Source organism: Candida theae, assembly GCF_024610275.1.
Source record: "Candida theae strain CBS 12239 chromosome Unknown scaffold1, whole genome shotgun sequence".
NCBI lineage: Eukaryota > Fungi > Ascomycota > Pichiomycetes > Serinales > Debaryomycetaceae > Lodderomyces > Lodderomyces theae.
In genome coordinates, this window is record NW_026261439.1 from 186,474 (window position 1) to 206,679 (window position 20,206).

General features: G+C 40.2%; 11 protein-coding genes across 11 annotated transcripts; 6 read left to right on the forward strand and 5 right to left on the reverse strand. All coding sequences in view use genetic code 12, as the record gives it.

The window, feature by feature from the left end:
- Positions 1-204: 204 nt before the first annotated feature.
- MXR1 (peptide-methionine-S-sulfoxide reductase) lies at positions 205-753 on the reverse strand (the record flags this gene model as incomplete). Its single annotated transcript, XM_051752624.1, has 1 exon — positions 205-753. One exon carries the CDS (start codon positions 751-753, stop codon positions 205-207), a length of 549 nt encoding a protein of 182 aa, XP_051608235.1.
- A 1,816-nt stretch (positions 754-2,569) lies between these two features.
- On the reverse strand, positions 2,570-4,846 carry UBP13 (ubiquitin-specific protease; the record flags this gene model as incomplete). The annotated part of the gene is made up of 1 exon (XM_051752625.1): positions 2,570-4,846. The coding sequence occupies one exon, from the start codon at positions 4,844-4,846 to the stop codon at positions 2,570-2,572; it is 2,277 nt and encodes a 758-aa protein (XP_051608236.1).
- A 1,778-nt stretch (positions 4,847-6,624) lies between these two features.
- On the forward strand, positions 6,625-8,301 carry HGT7 (Hgt7p; the record flags this gene model as incomplete). The annotated part of the gene is made up of 1 exon (XM_051752627.1): positions 6,625-8,301. The coding sequence occupies one exon, from the start codon at positions 6,625-6,627 to the stop codon at positions 8,299-8,301; it is 1,677 nt and encodes a 558-aa protein (XP_051608237.1).
- A 1,373-nt stretch (positions 8,302-9,674) lies between these two features.
- KGF57_003229 (sugar porter family MFS transporter) lies at positions 9,675-11,393 on the forward strand (the record flags this gene model as incomplete). Its single annotated transcript, XM_051752628.1, has 1 exon — positions 9,675-11,393. The coding sequence occupies one exon, from the start codon at positions 9,675-9,677 to the stop codon at positions 11,391-11,393; it is 1,719 nt and encodes a 572-aa protein (XP_051608238.1).
- A 529-nt stretch (positions 11,394-11,922) lies between these two features.
- On the forward strand, positions 11,923-12,558 carry KGF57_003230 (mitochondrial 54S ribosomal protein uL16m; the record flags this gene model as incomplete). The annotated part of the gene is made up of 1 exon (XM_051752629.1): positions 11,923-12,558. One exon carries the CDS (start codon positions 11,923-11,925, stop codon positions 12,556-12,558), a length of 636 nt encoding a protein of 211 aa, XP_051608239.1.
- Positions 12,559-12,735: 177 nt separating this feature from the next.
- On the forward strand, positions 12,736-13,115 carry KGF57_003231 (uncharacterized protein; the record flags this gene model as incomplete). The annotated part of the gene is made up of 2 exons (XM_051752630.1): positions 12,736-12,931; positions 12,991-13,115. The coding sequence occupies 2 exons, from the start codon at positions 12,736-12,738 to the stop codon at positions 13,113-13,115; spliced, it is 321 nt and encodes a 106-aa protein (XP_051608240.1).
- A 313-nt stretch (positions 13,116-13,428) lies between these two features.
- On the reverse strand, positions 13,429-14,385 carry KGF57_003232 (uncharacterized protein; the record flags this gene model as incomplete). The annotated part of the gene is made up of 1 exon (XM_051752631.1): positions 13,429-14,385. The coding sequence occupies one exon, from the start codon at positions 14,383-14,385 to the stop codon at positions 13,429-13,431; it is 957 nt and encodes a 318-aa protein (XP_051608241.1).
- Positions 14,386-14,612: 227 nt separating this feature from the next.
- On the forward strand, positions 14,613-15,824 carry ERG10 (acetyl-CoA C-acetyltransferase; the record flags this gene model as incomplete). The annotated part of the gene is made up of 1 exon (XM_051752632.1): positions 14,613-15,824. One exon carries the CDS (start codon positions 14,613-14,615, stop codon positions 15,822-15,824), a length of 1,212 nt encoding a protein of 403 aa, XP_051608242.1.
- Positions 15,825-15,973: 149 nt separating this feature from the next.
- KGF57_003234 (uncharacterized protein) lies at positions 15,974-17,722 on the forward strand (the record flags this gene model as incomplete). Its single annotated transcript, XM_051752633.1, has 1 exon — positions 15,974-17,722. One exon carries the CDS (start codon positions 15,974-15,976, stop codon positions 17,720-17,722), a length of 1,749 nt encoding a protein of 582 aa, XP_051608243.1.
- An 89-nt stretch (positions 17,723-17,811) lies between these two features.
- On the reverse strand, positions 17,812-18,885 carry KGF57_003235 (uncharacterized protein; the record flags this gene model as incomplete). Its single annotated transcript, XM_051752634.1, has 1 exon — positions 17,812-18,885. The coding sequence occupies one exon, from the start codon at positions 18,883-18,885 to the stop codon at positions 17,812-17,814; it is 1,074 nt and encodes a 357-aa protein (XP_051608244.1).
- Positions 18,886-19,352: 467 nt separating this feature from the next.
- Positions 19,353-19,940, reverse strand: KGF57_003236 (gluconokinase; the record flags this gene model as incomplete). Its single annotated transcript, XM_051752635.1, has 1 exon — positions 19,353-19,940. One exon carries the CDS (start codon positions 19,938-19,940, stop codon positions 19,353-19,355), a length of 588 nt encoding a protein of 195 aa, XP_051608245.1.
- Positions 19,941-20,206: the final 266 nt, after the last annotated feature.

The window sequence follows — 20,206 nt, forward strand, 5'->3', positions numbered from 1 at the left end:
AAAACAAAAAATGAAAAAAAAAAAATATTGTGATTTGACGTTAACGCGTTTTGCAAAACTCTCATCAAGCGTAATGTACGAAGTCACTGCCAACTTCAAGCACCTTCTCTACACGGTCACATCTATACCATCAATTCCACTCTTTTAATAACGATCACTTCCATTAAATTTAAAAATCAATATACATTGCAAGCTATAAAGTGGCTAGAAAAGGCCCCAAGATTTACCTTGACTTGGTGGCTCAGTTCTAATGTAGTGGGTAGGACATTCGTATCCGCCTGGGTTGTTGTCAAGATACTTCTGGTGATAAGACTCAGCATCATAGAACACCTTCAATGGTGCAATTTCCGTTTGAATCTTTTTGTTTGGGTACCATTCCTTTTGGTACTTTTCCTTCAATTGCTCAGCAACCTTGTGTTGTTCTTCGTCGGTGTAGTAGATTGCCGACTGGTATTGCCGACCAATATCTGGACCTTGTGCATTGAGTTGAGTAGGGTCATGCATTCTGAAGAAAAGATCAATGATGGTCTCAGTAGACAATTGAGCTGGGTCATAAGTCAATTTAGCAACTTCAACGAAACCCGTGGATCCACTACAAACTTGTTGATATGAGACCCCGTGGTATTTTTCATTACCATTGGCATAACCAACAACGTTGCTGATCAAACCCTTGTGAAATGCTTTTGCAAAGACATGCTCTGTTCCCCAGAAACAACCAGCTCCGAGTACCAATACCTTGCTTGCGACTGTCATTGTTGTGTATAAGTGTAATGTGATTTAATTGAGTAAGTTCCTGTCAAAAGAAAAGTGGTGTATTCTTTGATGGCAAAAGTGGGACTACATTGACCTCATCATCGTCCTTATATTTATACAGATAGATATATTTTTTTTTGAGGATATTGGAGAAGCCTGCATATAATAATTTCAATTGCTTTGTCAGCCACAAGATTGTAGAATCATTGTCATTGTTCTTCTTCTTCTTCTTCTTCTTTTTTTTTTTTTCTAGTATATCACACACACTTAATCCGCGGGTAACATTTCCCTTTTTTTTTTTTTTTTTTTTTTTTTTTTGGGTACTGGCCCCGTTAGAGTAAACCGTATAGCAACTATTCCATTCTCAGATCCTTGTTTCCATTATTTGAACCTGAATTTTGTTATACTGCTGAGTAATATACATCAGAGTTGTAGCATACATTCTTGTGGTCCAGAGCGTAGCCGTGTATAATATTTGTAAAGAATAGTCATGCAAAACAGATTGAGTTTGACCTGTAAACTTTGTTAGAAAGGACAGCCGTAGTATACAGAATGAAGCGGGCAAAGGGCGAGAAACACAAATAAACAAAGCGTATTCACATACATCTACACATATCAAAACTTCTTCAGTTGCGGAATCGGGGTATGAAGATTGTGATGGTTATGCTATCCAAACTTGAGGGTCAGAACAAACGACAGAGTGAACTGTCAACTGTCAACTGTCAACTGTCAATTGTCAACCCCTCCCAACACTCACTGAGCAAATGTGCAGAATGCATTTTCAGGACCTTCAAACCAATACTGCCCCTTTGTGATGTGTGATTCCCTGAGTATCCCATCACTCAGTTCCATCATTGCAAATCGGATCGGTTGTTAAAAGCGGGTATTGCGCCTAGTTTTGTGTTACAGAAGAACAAAATGATTGCGCTTCCATTTTCCAGGATGTTCTAGAAATGTAGTTCTTTAACCGTCTTGCATTACAATAATCACGGGGTAAGCAGCAATCTATGCTCCTACAATATTCAATGCATTGCATGACGCAAAGTTTCCACTCGATGCATCCCGTGTGCACGTGCATGTTTTGTTAGCCACAATGCATCTCAGGTTTTTCCGAAGAAAGAGAGATGAAAACACCGTGCATCTCGTGAACTCTATGGCGCCATAAAATTGCAACAAATCAATTGTGGGTGGAGCATCAGGTGTGTAAGAGAACTCTCCTTGCCAAGTGTAGCAGAGTTATTTTTGTCGTCTTCTCCCTTGCGCTTGCAACTCAATCTCAATAACCAAGAAACAGAATAAGCAACACCATCCCTGTTGTGTGGCCCTTTATTGGATCACGTATGTATTTGCAACCACACAGAACAAGGACTTTACTCTTGCATATTATGCAAAAGATTCAATATTCCTCTGTATGTTTCAATTGCTTTCCTATACGCCCAATTTAAACATGTTTAGTTTGAGCTTTGAAAAGTTGAAGCTTCTTGATATCTCCAGGTTATTGGTGAGACGATTCGAGTTGTACATCTAGGGTAGAAAGGATCAGCAGTGTTTAGAAACTGTAAAGTACAACTATGTCGGAAGCATTTGGGACAAGGAAATATCTAAAGAGTCTGCATTATTTAATTGCAACAAAAAGTAACAAGTAATAGATTACATCGAAATTGGTATTTTGATCTTGGAGAATGTAGCTTACTGCAAGAATTGTCATACATCGTTGTAAAAGCTCGTGCTATCGGAGTGATTGGTGTCCTGATCATGTGAATCGTTGGACAAAAGTCTATGAATGCTTTACAAGTACAAACGTATTTGACTATCTCTATGAGCTCCTCTTTTTGAAACCAAACAAGGTTCGCTTCCTCTCTAGAACAGGAGGAGGTGCCAGCGTTGTAGCGGGGTTTGATGTAGCTGGAGCAGTGCTGTTGGCACTACTCTCTTCACTTACCGCTGTGTTTTTCAGTGACAACTTCCGTTCGAGATTTCCTCTCTTTAAACTGCCAACCCAAGACTTCTTTTCTTTCGTTTCTTTGATTGGTGTTTCCTTCTTTCCAACGAGATTAGAGCTGCTGCTTCGCGATAGAGATTGTATTTGTTTCTGCTGCTGTTGCTGTTGCTGCTGCTGTTGCTGTTGCTGTTGCTGTTGCTGTTGCTGCTTGTCTTCTTTATCCAACTTGAAACTTTTAAACATACCACCTGAGGATAATGTTGGTCGCGTGTTGGTTTCGGGTGGTGCCATAAACGAGTTGATTGAATTTGTATCGCACTTGGAATCCGCTGCGGTCATGGGTACGGCTGCTTCCTTTGGCTCTTCATCAGTGCTATTGGCTGGAGTATGTACAGGGACTTGATAATCATCACCGTGGTACAAAGTTGAGACATCAAATCCAAAGTGTTCTGATGCTTCATCAAATTCTATTCTTTGATAGAATAGAATGTACGCACTAGCCAAGCCTGGCCCATTACCGAAAAATCTCATCACAAAGTTGTCTTCAACAAGTTCCACCGTTTCATCGTCGAATAACAACCAAAGACCAGCTTTGATTTTACAGATTGAAACATAATGTCCGTGCATTGGACCACCACCAATATGAATCACCAAACCGTACAAGTCGTAGAGAATGTTTTGGTTGGCGTCCTCTGTAGTGTTGAATAATCGTAGTTTGAAAGGATAGCTAATTGAGTCAAAAAGCTTCACCATTTTATCCATTTCCTCGTCGTACTTGAATCGTTTTAGGTTGATGACTAAAACCTGAGGTAGTTTCTTCAATTTGATAGTTTTCACTGCTTCCTGCAATGACGAGCAAGTGTTGCAATGAAACTTGTTTTGGTTTGTCAATGTTTCCAGTTTGGAGAAGTTATTGATGGCAAAATTCAACGAATACGCACTTTCGCCCGGTGGAATATCAATGGACAAGTCAAGGAAGAACTCATGCTTCGATGTCACTGTTTCACATGATAAGCACTTAGTTTCGTTGGTAATGATACCTTGGAATATATCATTGCACCAGTTTTGTGTAGGGTCGGAGTTCTCCTTTGCTAAACTCTCAATGATTTCATTAATCAAATAGTTGAAAAACTCATGTGCGTCATGGTGCATATTGTTTTGGCGAAACAAGTAGTTCTTATCTTTGAGCTTTGAAATAAAGTATGTTGGCGATACAACACCAATTGGTGACTTGTTCTCAACCATACTCTCAAACAAATCCTTGAGAGCATATAACAAGGCGGTTTCCGCCCTTTGTTCACTTGGCATTTGCAACGAGGTGTCCAAGTTGATTATCGGACCATTGATCAATGCAGATCTTTTCCTCTGGTCTGCGCTGGGATTTGCGTTGAATGGGTTGATTGGATTGGCCAAGATTGCTTCTGGTTTGGGTATCCCCACTATGATTGCACTTGATTTGCAATTTATTGACCCTTCTTGTGCTGTTTGTGTTGGCTGGTCGTTCAACAACATCGATGAACTTTGCGAATAGTCAGCTTTATTGGGGTTAGTAGCGCTTGTGACAGAACTGTTGCTCGATGCATTGTTCACGTTGACTCCTCCTGTATTGGAAGCGGTGGATGTGGCACTTCCATTAGTCAGTCCATTGACATAGCCACTAGTGCTTAGAGCCGGCCTAGTAATCATCATCTCCAACCTCAGAAATTCCGGACATTTGTTGATCAAGATTCGCTGTTCCAATGGTAGAACTTCACAATTGCCCGCCTCGTCAATGTAGTCGTTTCGTTGTTCAACGAAAGTTGTTGGGGTACTCGACTGCTGATTATTGAACTTGATTCCAAAAATAGAGCCTTTGCGACTTTGTTTAGGCCTTTCTTCAGTTGGGGTGGACAGTACAGCACCCTGTTCCTTCAATTTCTTTTGTAACAATTGATCATACTTTGTTGAAAATGCGTGAAATTTTATTCCATTGACTACCAACTTGGGTTCGTGTTGGGTTTGTTTATGCTTGATCAAATTGGTTCGAAATGACTCGGTGTAGTACAAGCATTGTAGAATCGAATTGCAGTAACATGTATTGCCAAAATTTTCCATGCCGAAAATCTTGAAGGCGCCGTCTCCATAAGGAAGCCGTTCATCCGCAACAGGCATGGTGTTGGTATCTTTTTTTTTTTGACTCCCTCGCTCTTGATTATAAAATCCAACTACTATTTCGAAAACACAATGCTTTCTAACTTTGAGATCTGGTGATTTTTTTTTATCTATTTTGAGCTTTGTATTGTTGTTGTCAAAGTCTCGGAGATCTCGTTTTTAACGTGGGTGAATTTTTCTTTTATTTTTTTTTTTTTTTGTTTTGTTCTTTTTTCTTTGGCCTGGGCGAAATGGGATTGGTATGTAATACACGACCCTTTGACCCTTTGACCCTTTGACCCTTTGACCCTTTGACCCTGGAATATGTTCTTGCGGTAACATCAATAAAACGCAACTTGATGGGCTCCTGGCATTAAAAAATTGGCATATCACTTACAAAGACACGAGTACGCTGTTGTGAGGTCATTTTCCAGTCGGTCATTGGTTGGCGATAATGGCGCCTGCATCTGCAATTGTTTTACAAATTACGGCGATTAAGTCTAAAAGCAGTTGTTATGAATACTGTTTGTTAAATCCCACTCTGCTCCAAATAGATGGGTATGTGCGTACCATTGTTTAAAGTCAGGAGACAAAACAATCGGACAGATGATGTTGGGCAATGTTGGGCAATGGCGGGGAGTGGGGGGAGTGGGGGGATTGGGGGCGGATCGACGAGAGCCACTCGAAAGGGAGGAGATGCAGTATCTACAAAACGAACAAGATCTCATGTTTGTATTCTTTACAATACAAATGCCTTTCGAAGTGTTATTGTTTATTGCAAGACCCATTTTAAGTGGGTCCCCATTTGATTGTTGAGAATGGAGGCTTACGTGAGGCATTTTCTCATTGACAATATGTTTCTCGGAACAATTGCAATTCGTAGTACTGTTTTCATTGGATCGGAACAATTATTTATTTTTGTGCTCGCAAATTGTTCCGAAAATAGTGCACAAAAAAAAGATTCTCTCAAAAGTTCAAAAGTTTGAATTTCTTTTTTTTTTTATTTGTCTCTTCTCTGCATATTTTCTCTTTACTTGCTCATATAAACACGATTACAATATTATTATTGATATTTTTTAGTCAGTCATTCATACGTTTAAAAGGTTATATTTTTCTTTCTTTTTGTTTCTTTTTTTCCCTGACGTCCCGAACATGTCAATGTTCATGACGTCGGAATTGGATCCTGGTTCTCTTAGCTCTACTTCTACCCAAAGGAAAACATTTTCCTAAATTGCTTTACCCAAAACAATGTAGACACAAGCACGCACATCGCACAAGGAAGATAAAGTGCCTTGTGTTGCACAATAAGTGCAAACAATAGTCGGGCCGGACGTAAAAGATCCTCACGTAGGAACAATCGGAGTATAAACCTCCTTTTGGACAACCTAATAAGGTGACTAAAAAAAAAAAATTAGAGTGCTTCTGCATACAAGAGAACAACCAGCCAAATGCTGTGCGCGGAGCGGCAAAAACCATTTAAACATGCCACAAATTATTTTCTTTTTTAGCTACTTCCGCTTTTGTATGTTTTAGTTTACGCAAAGTCCTAACAATAGCAGTACGGACACTAATAATGGTTAATTGGAGAAACTTTGGAGAATGACTTGGAGAGAGCTGGAGAGTACTCTCGGGGAAAGTGTTCGGAACAATAGAGAGAGAGAAAAAGAGAGAGAAAAATTTTCCCCCCCTATAAATAGGCAACAAATAATCCACCATTTCGAGTGAGCACTGTGTACCCTTCTTTTGGATATTTTGTTGAATACTCCTTCATCAATAACTGGCATTGCTAAATACAAATAATGTCGCTGGAAGATCATCATTCTACATCCACTGCGGATGCAAACGTGAACGAAATTGAAGCTAAATACGACCAAGAACAACCATTGGATAATGAAGAACACCTAAAACACAGTGCTAATGAATTGAATCAAAAACCACTCAGAGCATACGCTGGTGTGATTATTATGTGTTTCCTTATTGCTTTTGGTGGTTTCGTTTTCGGTTTCGATACCGGTACAATTTCCGGGTTCATCAATATGACTGATTTCAAGAGAAGGTTTGGTCAACAACACGCTGATGGTACTTACTATTTCTCCAATGTTAGAACCGGTTTGATTGTGGCTATGTTCAACGCAGGTTGTGCTATTGGTGCTTTGTTTTTGTCAAAGGTTGGTGATATCTTTGGTCGTAGACTTGGTATTGCGGGAACAATGATCATTTACGTTGTTGGTATCATTGTACAAATCTCGTCTTCCGACAAATGGTACCAAGTTATGATTGGAAGAATTTTCACTGGTCTTGCTGTTGGATGTTTGTCAGTCTTGTGTCCACTTTTCATTTCTGAAGTTTCCCCAAAGCATTTGAGAGGTACATTGGTTTGTTGCTTCCAATTGATGATTACCTTGGGTATCTTTTTGGGATACTGTACTGACTACGGTACCAAACAAAGCTACTCCGACTCCAGACAATGGAGAATCCCATTGGGTTTGTGTTTTGCTTGGGCCTTGTTGATGGTTGGAGGTATGGTTCGTTTACCTGAATCTCCTCGTTACCTCATTGGTAAGGACAGAATCGATGATGCAAAACATGCATTGGCTAAAGTCAACAAAGTTTCACCAGAAGATCCAGCTTTGTATGCTGAGTTGCAATTGCTTCAAGCTGGTGTTGAAAGGGAAAGATTGGCTGGTAGTGCCGGATGGATGACATTGATCAAAGGTAAGCCAAGAATTCTTGAAAGAGTCTTTGTTGGTCTTATGTTGCAATGTTTACAACAATTGACTGGTGACAACTACTTCTTCTATTACAGCACCACCATTTTCCAAGCTGTTGGTTTGAACGATTCGTTTGAAACATCTATTGTCATTGGTGTTATCAACTTTGCATCTACCTTCTTGGGTATCTATTTGATTGAAAAATTGGGAAGAAGACAATGTTTGTTGTACGGTTCGGTTGCCATGTCAATCTGTTTCTTGATTTACTCATTGATCGGAACTCAACACTTGTACTATCATGGAAGCAGTGGTGCCACCAGACACCCAGATGGTGATGCGATGATTTTCATCACCTCGCTTTACGTTTTCGTCTTTGCTTCCACCTGGGCAGGGGGTGTTTACTCCATTGTCTCAGAATTGTACCCATTGCAGGTCAGATCCAAAGCTATTGGTGTTGCTAGTGCCGGTAACTGGATTTTTGGTTTCCTTATCTCATTCTTCACTTCATTCATCACCAGTGCTATCCACTTTTACTACGGTTTTGTTTTCTTTGGATGTTTGCTTTTCTCAATCTTTTTCGTCTATTTCATGGTTTATGAAACAAAGGGACTCACTTTGGAGGAAGTTGACGAGTTATACGCTGCTAAAGTTGTTCCTTGGAAGTCAAGCAATTGGACACCACCACCAGAAGAAGAAATGGCTCATTCTACCGGTTATGCTGCTTATGCCAAGCCTCAAGAAGAGCATGTCCAAGAAGCTGTATAAGTGGGGAATTAGATAATATCACCCACAATTACACACACACACACGCACACACACACACACACACACACACACACACACATTTACATGTTACGAGTTTACGGTTTCACTTTTTTTTTTTTTCTTTGATTTCAATTAGGCACTAGCCTCTTATAGATTTGATACACATTAGCTTACAAAGTTTTAATAAAGTTGTACATATTTGATAAGTTCGAGCAGGGGTCTGGGGCTTTGGGATATTATAACACTTAGTAGATACGGATAATCTTTTATACTCTTTGTGTACACTAAAAAAAATTTTCATGATTTTGAACACGGTTCGGACTAATTTCTTCAGTAACTCCGAATTCTGAGTCTGGCATCCTTTGTCACTTCCCCTCCTTTATGTCCGCATACATTTCAATTTGTTGCACAAAACGATTGAACTTGTTGAGTTCATTTTCGTTCAAAAAATATTCTTGATCGGTGGGTTGCAAGCTGTAGACAAGAAAAAATGGCACACCAGGGTCGTCTTTGAGAAATATTGTTATTGTCACCTCTCACTCAAGGTGTGGGGCCCCCCTTTTCTTTACACTAATTCATGAAAAAGGTCCCTACGAGTTTGTCACTTCCACCCACTTCGAGTGGGAAAACAATTACGTAATGGCAAAAAATAATTTTTCCGACACCGATCACAAAAGAAACACTCATAATAAGCAAGACAATCAGATATACTGTTCGGGCACAACTACGAATCCAAGACAAGGATAAAATAAAAAAAAAAAGTTTTCACTCGTACCGTTTCTTGGCTATTGTGTGGACATGAACAAAAACGGGTCTTAGTAATCCAGGCATTTGGCTGAGTCGAAAATGACTTAATTGTACATATCGGGTGTAAATTGATCACTATGGACCCGTCTACGAGGCTTAAACTGCGAGACTGCGCATCGACAAGTCTGAATAATAACAGCTGACCTCTTAGGTGAGAAATCAACCTGAAAACAAAGATCTCGTCAAAAGTAAGCCGAGGTAGTGTCTTATGGCCAATTGGGGTTTTTGCTCGGGTTAATTTTTTGTCTTCGTATTGATAGTTGGTTTTCTATGCAGGTTGTCTACTTTGCCTTCCTCTTTTCTTTTTTTTTTTTCTGCTGTTTCTTTTTCTTGCTATTGTTGCTGTTGCAAAATTCTAGATACACAAAAATGGATTCATATGTTTTTGCTATTCCTGCTAAAAGCCAGCTCCACCTCAAACCCTCATATACTTAGTTGAAGTCATCGATTCTGTTAGACTATATTTTCGATCTACTACTTAAAGTCTCAACTTTTCTGTTTCTTCCAAAACTGTCACTTCTCTTCTTTAAGCACTGCCTTCCTTAATCAAAGTTTATTAACTCACAATGTCACAACAACCAACGCAAGTAGATGCTGCTTCATCATCGCACACAGCACATTCTCCAACTCACGAAATAGAAGAAAAGTACGAAAACCAGGATGAATTACCCCAGGATCTTGAAAAAGATGTACAACACGGTTCTAACGATATCCCCAAGAAGCCAATGAGCGCCTATATCGGAGTTTGTTTCATGTGTGTGCTTATAGCCTTTGGTGGATTTGTGTTTGGATTCGATACAGGTACAATCTCTGGTTTTGTCAACATGACTGATTTCCAGAGTAGATTTGGTCAGCAAAAGTCGGATGGTTCTTACTATTTCTCCAACGTCAGGACTGGTTTGATTATTGCTATGTTTAACGCTGGATGTGCCGTAGGTGCAATCTTTCTTTCCAAATCCGCCGATTTGTGGGGGAGAAGATTGAGCATCATGATGTCCATGGTGATTTACGTTGTTGGTATCATTGTACAAATCTCGTCTTCCGACAAATGGTATCAAATTATGATTGGAAGGATTTTCACTGGTCTTGCTGTTGGTACATTATCAGTGGTTTGTCCATTGTTTATTTCAGAAACATCACCAAAACATTTGAGAGGTACATTGGTTTGTTGCTTCCAGTTGATGATCACGTTTGGTATCTTTTTGGGATACTGTACAACGTACGGAACTAAGGAAAGCTACTCCGACTCCAGACAATGGAGAATCCCATTGGGTTTGTGTTTTGCTTGGGCCTTGTTTTTAGCTGGTGGTATGGTCAACATGCCCGAATCCCCACGTTACCTCATTGGTAAAGACAAGATTGAAAAAGCTAAAGCATCGCTTGCAAAGACCAACAAGGTGTCCGAAGATGACCCTGCATTATTAAAGGAGGCTAGATTGATTCATGCTGGTGTCGAAAGGGAAAGATTGGCTGGAAAAGCTGGCTGGATGACATTGATCACTGGTAAGCCAAGAATTTTCGAGAGAGTTGTTGTTGGTGCTCTTTGCCAAGCTTTGCAACAATTGACAGGTAATAACTACTTCTTCTACTACAGTACCACCATCTTCAAGGCCATCGGTTTAGATGATTCATTCGAAACTTCCATTATTATTGGTGTTATCAACTTTGCTTCCACATTCTTGGGTATCTACTTGATTGACAAAATGGGTAGAAGACAATGTTTGTTGTACGGTTCGGTTGCCATGTCAATCTGTTTCTTGATTTATTCCTTGCTCGGTACTCAAAGTCTTTACATTGATGGTCCTGATGGCCCGACAAGGCAACCAACCGGAAGAGCATTGATCTTTATCACCTGTCTTTTTATCTTCTTCTTTGCTTCTACTTGGGCCGGAGGTGTTTACTCGATTGTTTCGGAATTGTACCCCTTGAAAGTTAGATCCAAGGCTATTGGTGTTGCCAGTGCAGCAAATTGGGTCTTTGGATTTTTGATTTCATTCTTTACTTCATTCATTACCCAATCGATTCATTTCTACTATGGGTTTGTCTTTTTTGGATGCTTGGTTTTCTCAATCTTTTTTACTTACTTTATGGTTTATGAAACAAAGGGACTCAGTTTGGAGGATGTTGATGAATTGTACCAAAGTGGTATCCCAGCTTGGAAATCCGGTAGTTGGACACCACCCTCAGAGGAAGACATGGCCACCTCAACTGGCTATGCTGCTTATCACAAACCTCAAAATGAACATATAAATGATGGCGAGCTCCTTGAAAGGGATAGTCATTGAGAAAGTAGCTAGTTACAGGTTAGGAAATACATAAAAATAGAGATACATTTAGAGTATATACAGAAATTAGACAATTAACAAGTCTGCGGCGTTAAAGTATCAAGTAAGAGGAGAATAAAACCAACCAATAGAAAGGATCTTCTCTTCTCAGAGCCAACTTATAGATCGAGTGCCATTTCCCCTTGTCCCTTCAAGTTATTTACGTTAATTTTGTTGCAAAACTACCCAGATTTTTTTACAAAGACTTTTGAAAAAAAATTGCCTCAAACAAACGATGTCGAAATAGTGATGTAGTCTAGCTGCAAGATGCGACTCCATAGCTACATATGTCTCCAAAAAATCAGAACTAGGTGTGGTACGTGCATTTGGTATAGCTAGCAAAATCAAAGTCGCAAACTAACAAGTCGCAAACTAACAAGTCGCAAAATAGTATTTAACGACTATGACTTCAAGGAAAAATTGAGAGGAAAATTTTTGATTTCCACCTTGACACTAAGGACTACTCCAACACAGCTACACCAGAGAAGAAATGTTTGCTAGTCTAACAAAAAACACCCTGGCAGTAGCATCCGTGTTCAAGCGTTTCAAACATGAGTATGCGCCACGGTTTAGAGAAGTTGAGAAAGCACAAAAGGGACGAGTTTCAGTAAGAACTGGTGGTTCAATCAAGGGTAACAGTTTGGAGTTTGGCAAGATTGGGTTACGCTTGAAATCGCGTGGGTTGAGGATGGGAGCTAATCAGTTACTAGCCGCTGACAAGGTTTTGCGTCGTGAGTTGCGTCCCACTAAATCGAAACTTTTCACTCGTTTTGTATGCGATTTGGCCGTTTGTATTAAAGGAAACCAGACAAGAATGGGTAAAGGTAAAGGTCCCTTTGACCACTGGGCAACTAGAGTGCCCACAGGGAAAGTTTTGTTTGAGATTGATGGGGGTATTCACGATAAAGTGGCCAGAGAAGCATTACGTAAAGCAGCTGATAAGTTGCCAGGGTTGTATGAGATTATTACACCGGAATCGAAAGTTAGAGTTAGTATGACTGATTTGATTGACAAGCCGGAAAAAGTGGACTATGTGGAAAAGTTGAATGCCCACCCAAGTAAAAAATGGAGCAATATTCAAACATACAAGACAAATCCTATGTATAAGTTGTATAGTGGAAGGTAGGTGTTGTACATATTCCTTGTAAATAAAAAAAAGAGTAAACAATTGAAAAAGTGCTGGTGTAAGCCGTTTGGTGGGGAATATCGTAGTAGACGGTGTTGAAATTTCCGTCTCTCGACTGAAAACTCAGATAAAAACCCACACCCCATTTTTCACCCAAACCCCATTTTTTATACACAAATGTCAAAGGATACACCAAAACTCGTCGAGCATGCATTGACCACCCTATCTAAGGTGGCTGAATCCGACACCAACGTATCTACGATTGACTTGAATCTACTCGAGAATTTAAACACTAATCAATCTTTAAACTACATTAAATTGGAGAAAAATTTGAACGAACTTGAAGGAAATGGTAAACATTTGCAATTATTGAGTATGTAAGAGCCGAAGATGCAATTGAACCAAAAGAGAAGGTGCTAACATTGCATTTAGAGAAGGAATTTGATCACCATGCGGAGCTATTAGTGGATATAGAGAGGAAAATCACAAAACTTGAAGCAGTCGTAAACGAGCTTGACAGTTGGTCCAAGGAGCTTAAAACAGATTTGAAGAGATAAAGGTGCAAACAATGGAACACTGTAATGCAATCACGAGCTAGTACAGTGAAGAGCCAAAATTTGGATTGGTTTCTACTAGTCTTTACTATACGACATTAGAAAGTTTTACACTATACACTGTCGTACAGAGAGTTTGACATATATAAGTGGCTTGCAAAATTTCGAGCCTCTGCCATACTTTCAACACTCCGGGAGCGGAGACCAAAAATGGATTGTAAGAATCCCATAGTTAAGAGCCATTTTTAAAGCACACGAACCAAGCCAGCTGAAAAATGGCTGGCAATTCTAAAATTGTCCATCTCCTCACCCTACCCTATAATCTAGGTTTATCCACTTGTTTAGTTTTAATTCTTGCATCCACAGGTTTACCCTCCTTCTTTGCTCTTCTCAACTTCTTCCAATTACCAAACAAATTGGTTATTGGTAAAACAAACCATTTGGCGAACCAAGGCATCCCCCATAAACTTATTACAACTCTAACCGGCAAAAACAACTTGACAATTGTAAAAGCATAAGCCCCTTCCATAATCACTGATAGCTTGTCACTTGTATTGAAGCTCCAATCGAACTGACCCATTGCCGAATCAATGACCTTGGCCCCTTTAGTCAAAGCCCACTGCGGGAGATCCAATGGGATAAAACCAGGATGCTGATGCAAATAATACCAAATACCAATCAACGGAATAACAGCTGTGAGTTCATGAAGTACAATGAAGGCAACCAAGTGTGAAAAAGGTGCATTGACGAATTTGGCCGTGTAGTTACGAAGAAACTTGGGTACACGCTTGAGAATGGGGTGGGTTTTGAAATCATGTTCAGTTGGTCCTTCTGCTGGAAGTGGTGACTGGGACAGTGACGACTTGAGCGGATCGTCCTGTGCAGTTTCGACAGGAGCTGGATTGACAGTGGTAGTTGACTTGCTCAACGGATCTGCATGTTTCTTGTGGCCCCCAAATAGTTTGTGCTGTACATAGGTTGTTTGGAGGGAGCGAGCGAGCCATGGTCTGGTGGTTATGGGAGCTTGTCGAAGTAAAAAACGTGGTGAGATTGGACCAAGTATGCGGCTGAAGCGGAGCATTGTTGTATAGCGTTGTCCAGTACCAATATATCTTTCTCGATGATGTCCTCGAGTGGTGATGATAAATAACAACTTTGCTTTCTCGTGCCATACACGTGACAGCGGAGTTGTTTCTCCGCTAACTCCACTTCTTGAATTTCTGCTGTTTCCAATTGAATTTAACCGTGGATGTCGTACTGCATATAACCCCATACACGTTAGTTTGTTAACTGTTAAGTGTTTGAAAAAAAAAGAAAAAAAAAAAAACAAAAAAAAAAGAAGCAGAAAGTTATACGACAATCGTTTTTCCAAACGACAAAGAAGATTATATATAAAGATATCAAATAATTCCCACCAACTACACATTCTTTTTCCTGCAGATCTTTCTTACTTCATCTACCTCAAACTCAACAACAAAGTTAGTCTAATCGAAACTCATAATGACTGTTCCTCCAGTATACATTGTCTCCACTGCTCGTACCCCAATCGGTTCATTCCAAGGTGGTTTGTCATCATTAAGTTACACTGATTTGGGTGCTCACGCCGTCAAAGCTGCTTTGGACAAGGTCCCACAAATCAAACCGGAGACTGTTGATGAAATTGTATTTGGTGGAGTTTTGCAAGCCAATATCGGTCAAGCACCAGCTAGGCAAGTTGCTTTGAAAGCTGGTTTACCAGAGAGCATTGTTGCTTCCACTATTAACAAAGTTTGTGCTTCAGGGATGAAGGCCGTTATTATTGGAGCTCAAAACATCATCACCGGTAGCAGCGATATCGTTGTTGTTGGAGGTGCAGAATCTATGAGCAATACGCCATACTACTTGCCAAGTGCCAGGAGCGGTGCCAGATATGGAGATGCCTCTATCGTTGATGGTATTCAAAAGGATGGTTTGTTGGATGTCTATAGCTCTAAATTGATGGGTGTTGCCGCCGAAAAATGTGCCAAGGACCATTCAATCACAAGAGAGCAACAAGACGCATTTGCTATCAATTCTTACAAGAAGGCCGCTGATGCTGCCACCAAGGGTAAATTCAGCAATGAAATCAGTCCAATCACCGTCAAGGGAGTCAGAGGTAAGCCCGATGTTACCATCAGTGAAGATGAAGAAATCAAAAACTTTAATGAAGCAAAAGTCAAGGCAGCTAGAACTGTATTCCAAAAGGAGAATGGTACTGTTACTGCTCCAAATGCATCTAAATTGAACGATGGTGGTGCTGCATTGATCTTGGTTTCTGAGGCCAAGTTGAAGGAATTGGGATTGAAACCATTGGCAAAGATTGTCGGTTGGGGTGAAGCTGCAAGAGCACCAATTGACTTCACTATTGCTCCGTCATTGGCCATTCCAAAGGCTTTGAAGCATGCCAGCGTCTCACAAGATAAGGTTGACTTTTATGAATTGAATGAAGCCTTTTCAGTTGTCGGTTTGGCCAATTGTCAACTTTGCAACATCCCACAAGATAGAGTCAACAAATATGGTGGTGCTGTTGCTATGGGTCATCCATTGGGCTGTTCAGGTGCTAGGATTATTGTCACTTTGATCTCTGTCTTGTCACAAGAAGGTGGTAAGATTGGATGTGCTGGTGTATGTAATGGTGGAGGTGGTGCTTCAGCTATTGTTATTGAAAAAGTTGAACACGACACCAAATTATAGATTAAGTAAGTTGTATCGCTATATAGGAAAAGGAAGATAAAAAAGATTAAATAGCAATGGCATAAGGCTTTAATTTTTGCAATCGCGATACATCAATCAAAACTTTTGCGCATCTCAAAAAGAGGCAACAGAGACTCTTCTAGGTAACGATGACATCTACAGAATTTCTATGGACCCTTGATGAACTTCAGCCCCATGAGATTCAGTCCGTCTTCCGAGACACAATCTTGTCGTTTGTGATTGTGTCCCAACACATTGATCAAACATTGAGCAATTACGTCAAATACATGGAACCATGGTTGCGGTATCCATGGAACTTTAAACAGCCCCAATTCCAAGCACTCACATTCAATGTCGTTGAATACATTTATGGAGAGCTCAATTACCACGAGCACGTACTAGATATGGAATTATTCATTGCTATTCTCCTCGACTTTACCAAGTATGAAGATTGCTACGTCCATGTATTTGATTCGGTGACACTCGAGCCCGTGTTGGCAACATGCCATGATGAGCTTAGGGCCGAGTTACAAGATGTGACCACGTCACGGAATAGAGTTTGGCTACATGATGGAGGATGCATTGTGTTGAATCGACTCATTGATCAAGGTGGATATTTGCCATTGCAGGAAGCCATTAAGCAAATTTTTGTGGGAGATTATAAACAGGACGATACATTGACCACCGCATTGAAAAACAAGTGTAATTTGGATACAGGATTGAGCCATGTGCATGATGTCACCTTCACATTTCCTGTTCCAGTGGCAAAACTAGCTACAGCAGATCCAATGGTGGTTGCGAAAAGTTTAGAGGCGCTTGAGAATGAAGAGGAGGTTGAACCACTAGTGTTTGAAGAGGGAATGGAAGTTACATTGCCTGTAAACAGTGTGCACCTTGGTGTGTTGTTGGGAATTGCGTCAGCTTTAGGCAAACCGCGAGAGTTGAGTGGGATTGTATTATCGGGTCTACAAAAGTATTATGCAGGTAAAGAAGAACCAAAAGTGCCCGAAACAATAAAGCCTTCGTCACGAACACTACTACAGGACGAACTAATGAATAGAGGGATAATATTGGAACGTGTTCCTGAGGATACCGAATTGGTTGAAATGATCGCCGACATCAACAAACCACAAATGGAAGATGAAGAACAGTATGCCAGAAACCTTCAGCAAGTGTTTGAGGAAGGACTCGACGAATTTGAGGATATGATCGATGAGGAATACGCAGAGGAGCGAGATAATGAAACAGACGACGATCTCACAGATGACGATTTGAATGTGTTTCGATGGCGATACTATGATATTTCATCCGAATGGCTTCCCCGTGATCAAGTTGCTCAAAAGTATCAAGAATTCAAGACATCAATTTTGCATAAAACAGCTGTATTCAAAGATGACTTCAAGAACACCGAGTTTGAAGATTTCCCCGAATTTTTGGAACTGGAAATCATTTTGGAGATGAGTGGTGTCAAAAACAAGTATGGTGATGATTCGGATCAAAGTGATGACGCTACGGAAATATACCAAGGGGATATGGCGTATGATGAGTATTTGAAGTTTAGGAGTAAATTAAGACAAGAGGGTGCTAATGTTAGCGATGAGGAGCCAGAAGACGATGATGATGATGATGATGATGACGATTGGGAGAATGTCGATGACGATGATGATGCCGAAGGCGATGATGAGCTAGTAAGTGACGATAGTGACGAAGATATTGCCGGCAAGTATGTACAAAAACCGGTACTTGAAACGTTGGATGAAGAGCCGTCATCGCTCGAATACGAAGAGTTGGATCCTAAATTAACGAAAAGGGAAATTGAACGCCTTACATCCACAATGAAGTCACTAAGGACGAGCGAGGATACCAATCTTGAACTGAAAATTAAGAAAGGGAAATGAATTGAAAAGAAAAACAGTGATTATATTATTAGTTTGAATTAAATATAATTTTTGCAATTGCAATCAACCTTAACCTTGTATGCTAATGACTATGCCCCAGGAATGATGAACCCTCTTTTACTTAGCTCATGTACAGTCCAGATCCACGTCCGCGCCGCGTAATCCATATTGCCAGCAACTTTCGAAGGCTGCAATTCCTTCCCCAGAGACCCAAATATCTTTCCATTATTCTCTTGCACCGATAAATAGGGATTCAAAGAACATTGTAACACTTCCATGGCACCTTGTTCTGAACTGACTCCCAAGACCCAAGCAAATATCTGGAAAACACACCAGAATATGATGCCAACAATGGGCAAATTTGTCCAATATGCAAACACATTTGTATTCATGACCAAACCAGGGTGCACTGAAACACAAAGAACTTTGGGATTACGTAGTGCCAACATCTTCATGAAATGTATACCGGCAGTTTTGGCAATCCCGTACCTGATCCAAGTCAAGATGAAGTTTGGTTTGTAGTTTAATGCAGTTTTCAAATTGAAGTATCGAAATGCAAACTGATGGCCAAAAGAGCTCAAGTAGATGACTCTTGGTCTGGGTTCGGCTTGCGGGAAAGTGTCACTCGTTCGTTCGAGCATTGGGAGTAGTTTCAAAGTGAGCAAAAATGGGGATATAAAGTTTGTTTGTAATTGGATTTCGAAATTATCGACTGTTTTGGTATACGGTAAAGCCATTGCCCCTGCATTATTAATTAATAAATGAAGATATCGTTCTTTTAATTTAAAAGTTTCAACAGCATTAACAATGGACTGTAGATTACTCAAATCCATTTCCAAGTAATGCACCTCACCTGGGCATTGTTGATTAGGACTGCGTCTCTCTGAATTTGTCGATTCACTTCCGCCGTTGATCTTTTGCAAATTAGTACCTCCCTCTTGATCCAAAAGCTTCATTTGACTAGCTCGATACTCCAACTCCTTTATCAGTTTCAAGCATCGAGATTTTGACCGACTAGCAATGTACACCACATATCCATGTAAATATAGATGCAAGACTGTGTAAAAGCCTATACCGCTGTTCCCTCCAGTTATTATAGCCACCCTTCTATCAGTGCTGGGATTGAAGTACGGGAGTGTGTTGATATCGATGAGTGATGACATGTAATATGAAAAACAGAAAAGTTACAAAGGATAACAATGTGTGAGCGAGGAACTTGCAAGTGTGCTCAAAGCTGATCCCGGGAACCGGAGGAATGTAATGCAGATGCAAAGTATGGAGTTATTAGGTACTCTTTGGGTTTTTTTTCGATTGTCAAAAACAAGGGTGAAAGTATTATGTATCACTTTGGTGGGTTTACTACTTGATAAGTGGCTGATAAAAGTCGAGAACAAAGAGAACAAAAAAAAAAAAGAAGAAAAAAAAAAAAATAAATTTGTGTATAGTTTTCTGTGTCCTGTTTACTTCCGAGGAAAGGGTTCTCGGGATCGTGCTACATGCAACATAGTCCCTTCGTCTCCCCGTGTTATCTTTATGGTTCACAGAGACGTTCACATTGAATAATCTGACTGATATTGCAATAAATGAATCTATTTGACTTTCTTTTTTTTTTTATATACTTTGGTAACCTCTATGCTTCATTTGGCAAGCTCAATTGTTCTAAGATATCATCAAATATGACTTTTTCTGTTTTACCGGTAGAATCAACACTTACAGCCTCACCTCCATTGCTCAACAACTCTATGCCTTGAGGAATCTCCATAATATCATATTGAGATTTGACCATATCGGATTTCATATAATGTCCTTTTCTATTCTCAACCCGCTTCACTAATTCTTCAAAAGTGGTGTAGAGAAATACAAACCTAAACTTCAAATTGGCAGTGTCTTGACCCAGATGCGCCAATGATGATGATTCTGACGACGCACTTTGCTTGATGTAGTCACGATACACTTTCTTCAACATTGAACAGGACACCACGCTTTTGCCACTTGGATCTGACTTGGCTTTTGCTCCAGCTTCTTGAGCTAGTTTGGCAAGCCAGCCCCATCTGTCCTCATCAGTCAATGGCTCCCCTCGTGACATCTTGTCGATGTTGGCTTGGGGATGCAACGAGTCTCCCTCTATGAATGGACATTGGTAATGTTTTGCAAGCAATTCACCTTGTGTTGTTTTACCAGTTCCAGCTGGACCTCCAACGACAATAACAGTAGGCATGTTGAAGAATGGTGTAGCGGGAACGATTGTACGGAGTGAGCAATCTTAGCCAAACAAAGCAGACTACTGGTTATAAAGATCTACGAATCTGGTCGGAGTGAAAAATTTTTGGGGGGCCAATTTATGCTTTTGTGTTCGGTTTTAGGTGGGGGAGAGCGATATCGCATATTACAACAAAACCAACAAATCTGTTGCTGCTCTAGCTCTAATGCAAATCCAGCATCTACAAACATCGTGTCTATATACATATATATACAAGGCTTCAC